This window comes from Zerene cesonia, chromosome 14 (genome assembly GCF_012273895.1).
Source record: "Zerene cesonia ecotype Mississippi chromosome 14, Zerene_cesonia_1.1, whole genome shotgun sequence".
Classification (NCBI taxonomy): Eukaryota; Metazoa; Arthropoda; class Insecta; order Lepidoptera; family Pieridae; genus Zerene; species Zerene cesonia.
In genome coordinates, this window is record NC_052115.1 from 4,160,605 (window position 1) to 4,165,710 (window position 5,106).

At 29.3% G+C, this 5,106-nt stretch overlaps 1 protein-coding gene across 4 annotated transcripts in view; it reads right to left on the minus strand.

The window, feature by feature from the left end:
* Positions 1-1,632: 1,632 nt before the first annotated feature.
* Positions 1,633-5,106, minus strand: part of LOC119832087 (transmembrane protein adipocyte-associated 1 homolog) — a 5,437-nt gene continuing 1,963 nt past the window's right edge. Inside the window, exons 3-6 of one of the 4 annotated variants that reach the window (XM_038355701.1) lie at positions 4,706-4,963; positions 3,196-3,382; positions 2,971-3,100; positions 1,633-2,801 (exon numbers count right to left, since the gene is read on the minus strand). In XM_038355701.1, coding sequence (XP_038211629.1) covers positions 2,643-2,801; positions 2,971-3,100; positions 3,196-3,382; positions 4,706-4,963 — 734 coding nt within the window. In that variant the 3' untranslated portion in view covers positions 1,633-2,642. Of the gene's footprint in view, positions 2,805-2,970; positions 3,101-3,195; positions 3,383-4,705; positions 4,973-5,106 lie in introns of all 4 variants that reach the window. The other 3 variants (XM_038355699.1, XM_038355698.1, XM_038355700.1) reach the window with 3 other exon arrangements.

Consider the following 5,106-nt stretch of genomic DNA (forward strand, 5'->3'; position numbering starts at 1 on the left):
ATACACAATTAGACAATGTTATGAATATTTGGAAAAGTTTGAAAAATTTGATTTTGCCGCTGGAGAAACACATACCTTTACTGGGGTTGTTACTGGAAACTACTATACTGTATAATATATTTCCTGTACTGGAGGCAAAACATTTTTATTAATCCAATAGTTGGTATCCGCGTATAATATTACATTATACCGAAAGCTTATATTTTATAAATATTTAATAATAGCTACGAAATTGTGTAGTGTACTAAAAATATACGTGAAATAGGAACAGGAAGTGGGGATCTTAAACTTTATAACATTATGTATCACCAAGGGGGAGGGAGGATAAAAAAAAGCTTAAAAAGAACGTAACGTGATTAATGGACGGCCCCTTAGAAAATAAAACATACCTTAACTATATTTCATACTTTATTAGTTTCTCACAGTTGAAAATAACAAAAATATAGCTACGACTTAACTAAAATATCACTTAAATAAGGTTTCACATGGGTAAATAGTATACATCATGTGGGCTATCACATTTTACCAAAGAAAATTGACAATCGCCGCGGTCGAGTTATTATATTTATTGCGAGAAGAAATTGACAATGGAGATTAATTTTGTCCATGGCATAATGAAGTCCTTGAACGATTTAATTTTTTTTACATATTGGCCTATTGATTTTTTACAATCAAATCCTATATATTCCACGTACAGAAATTTCAATAATTCATGCTGCCTCTATAGCCAATCTAAAATCTACATAAGTTCTTATATCCCATTCTATGTTTTTATAAAAACCTAAGACTAGTGTAATGACGACTTAGCTGCAAAACGAGTTCTGTTTGTTTCCTATTTTAAACTATGTTACATACTTGGCTCGTCCAAATTTAATACAAACTAACTAGTAGCCTAGAACTGAAGTATCATCCAGCGCCAACTGATTGTAATCGTATCGTTTGATTATTTCAGACAATGTTACATTTGACATTGGCTATATGAATCCATTGGTTTGATATAAGACCCGAACGTAGCCCTAATATTTTGATTTATTACTTCAACCTCAAAAAGTTAAATGCTAGAACGGCCAATTGCTAAACATCGTCTGAAAAGTAACTTGTTTCAATTACTTAATATTTTAAGGCATCTTTATAAATCTTCATTGAACTTAGTAAAGATGTTTGACAATATTTTGAAATAACAAGTATAAAACCTTATTTTTATTTAGAGTGCGCGTAGCTTAAACTAAATCACCAGCTTAGCTGTATTAAATATTGATCTTGAGAACTTAAAACATTATTAAAATAATAAATCAACAACAAAAATAAAATAAGTAGGTAAAACATCACAGTACGATAAAATTATTATAGAAAATTCATAGTACAATAATATACTTATAAGTTTATCAATTAAGTATATTTTTAAATTGATTCAAATTGCAACATAACTGTTGTTATTAAAGGATTTTTCCTAATTAAAAATACTGGTTTTACATATTTATAAAATAATGTTATGTAAGTATGATAATTCATATATATTATGGAATAATAATTATAAAATTTTTAGGAGTACATCGACCTGAACTAAATTTTCAATGCACAAAATAACATTATAATTATAAATAATTATAAAAAAAACAAATAATTTTTGTATTTTACTCACTGCAATAATTGTGATACATAACAAGGACTTGATTGATACTTGCTAGTAATGATATTACAAATATGTAACGAATCATTCAAGTGTAGTACTCATTTGAAGAAAACTAATATAATTCATAAATTTGATGACAATTTGTATTCCCCATCTACATATTTTATAATGTAGATATCTAGTATAATTAGGCTTGGATTCGATGTCCAAAATTACACACTTTTACGATAACTTCACAATAATCTTAATCTTATTTGAAATAATGTGGATGGATCCATTACATATATTTAAAGCAGAGATGGGATGTAACAGTCTCAAAGTCTATTCGATCACTGGATACACTTATTATCAAAACAAACTTTTAAACAAACACACAAAGAGATTCTTTAAGGAAAAACTAAGACACGCAAATTTAAAACTATGCAGTAAATAATCGTTAAAATCTTAAAGTATCTTTGGATGTATAAAGATGTTATGAGGCTTACAAATGACTTAATATTAATGGAATAATTACCACGACTCCTTCATCTGTAGTCATAATCATTATATAAAGAAGTATACAGTAGTACAACGCCTATCTCGTACTAAAAGGCAAAAACGTCTAGACAATGTCACAGTTGTCACAGCTCAATAATACAGTAATTAAGAAAACGCAGATCCATAACAGGAGATAACGATTTTGCAATCTCTCACAGCACGAGTAGTATGTACCATTTGCACAACATAATTACATATCACATTTGATCATATACATATAATAATATAAGATACCTACAAACATTAAAACATGCGTATAGCAACCTTTAAAATGTGTCCCGATCTGCTAACAACATGCCGTATTTAACTCGAGCTTGTACCTCCCGTGGCTCGCCCCTTGCGCCCGCACGATAGACCTGTCTAAACGTCTTCGTCAAACTACTGTATGAATAGAGACTATAGTATAACTGTGGTAAAAATTCCAATACTATTGTGTTATTCACATGTTCACGATATTATTATACTATTATTGTTATGTAGATAACATATTTTGATTCGCGAAACCAGTGTGCATGTCTATTGATTGGCCAGATGCTATTGAGTCTGGACTTTGCAAGGATGCACTGTACATGGGATTCATTGGAGTTGTCCCGCCTGCTTCGAATAGAGTACTGTCATATACACTGTTGCTCTGCTAAAATTGAATATTGATATTAACAAACATGTACTTTACTTTGCAATTTTCTTAAGTCAAGTTTATAAGTCGTGAAGCTAAAAAACAATTGGCTCTATGATTTTGTGTTGAAACAATAAAGCAATATATAGAATATGAGCAATATGACATTTTCTTATCACTGTACCTGATAAATGTAGTCAGAATCTGTTTTGAGAGAGCTGAAACTTTGCTGATGCGGCAGAGAGACTTGATCGTCATCCATTGGCTCATCCATTTGAGCTTTGTATGAGAACATTATACTTGGCTGTGATACACTGAAATGCAAGATAAAAAAAATTAATAAAATATACATATATTCATTATTTATTTATTTTTTTTAATGTAAATGCTAATTTAATTAATAACTTACCTGAAAAATTCGCTGAGGAACGTATGGTAAACAAGCGGTGTATACAAGGAAAAATATAGCCAGGTGGTAACATCAACAACACATAGACCTGGTTGCATTGAACCCCAAATTAAGAGGCCAGCCCCAACTGCTTGCGTTATATCAAGTAAAGCTAACAGTAATATGTAGAAATAAAAGGAGAGTTTCGCTGGAAAAAACAAATTATTGATATAATACTTTATTACCTTACTTGTCCTATAAATGCAAAAGATGGTTAGAATGTAAGGATGTATGTTTGTTATAAGATGTTTTTGAATGAAAGAATCACACACATCCATCTATTCATCCATACTTACTTTCGGGTTTATAATATTTGTAGGATGAGATGAATAATGACAAAACAATATTTTTTCCTATCTCAAATATGCCTTATTTCAGTATTTTCAGACAAACAAAGTATAAAATGTATTTGCATAACTTATTTCATAACACCCTTGCAAGCAGATTGTGTGAATTATGTAACTGATGTTATTATGTTTATATAAAACAAGTAAAAGAAAACACCCTTATAAGGTATGAGGACAGGGAAATGAAATCGGAAGAGAATTAAGTATAAAATAAACTAGGAACTTGAATATCATTTAACCTACATTATGGAATGTAAAACAAACTGTTTACAAAGTGATAAAAAGAGTAAATTACTGTTATCAAACATATTAATACTAATAAGTAGTCATTTATTTTATTGTAATAATGTTTAAAAGCTTAAAACATTTTATGTGCTTAATTTAACCTTGACTCTACACATTTATTGTTCTAAAAAATGTAATTCATAATTATTAAAATAATAACCTCGCAACTCTAACAGACCCAAGTCTCTTTTGACATTTCTATTTCATCTAACCTTGGATCTAAACTAGATTACTTGTTAAAAAACTACTTAAATTATTAATCAATTATTTACTGACAAACTTTCAATGCAGCAACTAAAATAAAAAAATTAACCTACAGAAAGAAATTTGTACAGTAGGGTCTATTAATCTTTAATAGATAGACAAACTTGATACATAAAAATGTGTAAGCAGAGTAGGTATCATAATAATCATCAACCATCACCAACCTAAATAAGGTGTCAATGAAAGTGTAACCTTGTTATTTTTTACAATGACTAATCATTTCAGTGGAACATGACTGGTAGAAAATTAATATCGAACAGTATTTAAACTGTCAAATAAAAACATATTAGCTACAAGAGATATTACATAAAGCTCTATATTTCTTCTTTGGGTTTCCTCCTTTGTGTTAATAATCTTTTTGTATTTGCAATTTGAATGTATTGGAAATGAAGATGCAGGACAGAACAATATAATATATATTAGTAGCTATTTGATTGTCTCTTCTCTGACAGACAATAATATCAAATATTTTATATATAATAAAAAAACAACATTTGATCTAATTTAAATTAAATTTCATACTTAAAAAAAAACATTTTGTTACAATACACATGCCTTATAATAAAATAACTTACTTGGCAAAGCTAAATATTCTCTGATAGGTATCCACGGAAGAAGCAAGATGACTAAGTAAATAATACCAAATACCAGAGATGATGTGAACCAGAAAAGCATTCCACCATGTCCAAATAAATCATAGTCTCTGGTATCAATGTGGAACATGTCATCTGGCATTACAATTTCAAGTGTCCCTTGGGTCACAGTAAATGCCAATGATATAAAAGATGTTGCAAGTAAAACATATCTGATGCTGCTCCGACTATCCATATGACCTGAAATAACTTTTTATAAAGAATAATCATACAAAACATTTTACAATGAGATATTTAAATCTAACATAATAGATTACAACAAGCCTTATTCATGTATATACCATTTACTCAAGTGTACTTTCTATGTGGTAGTCGAGCACGCT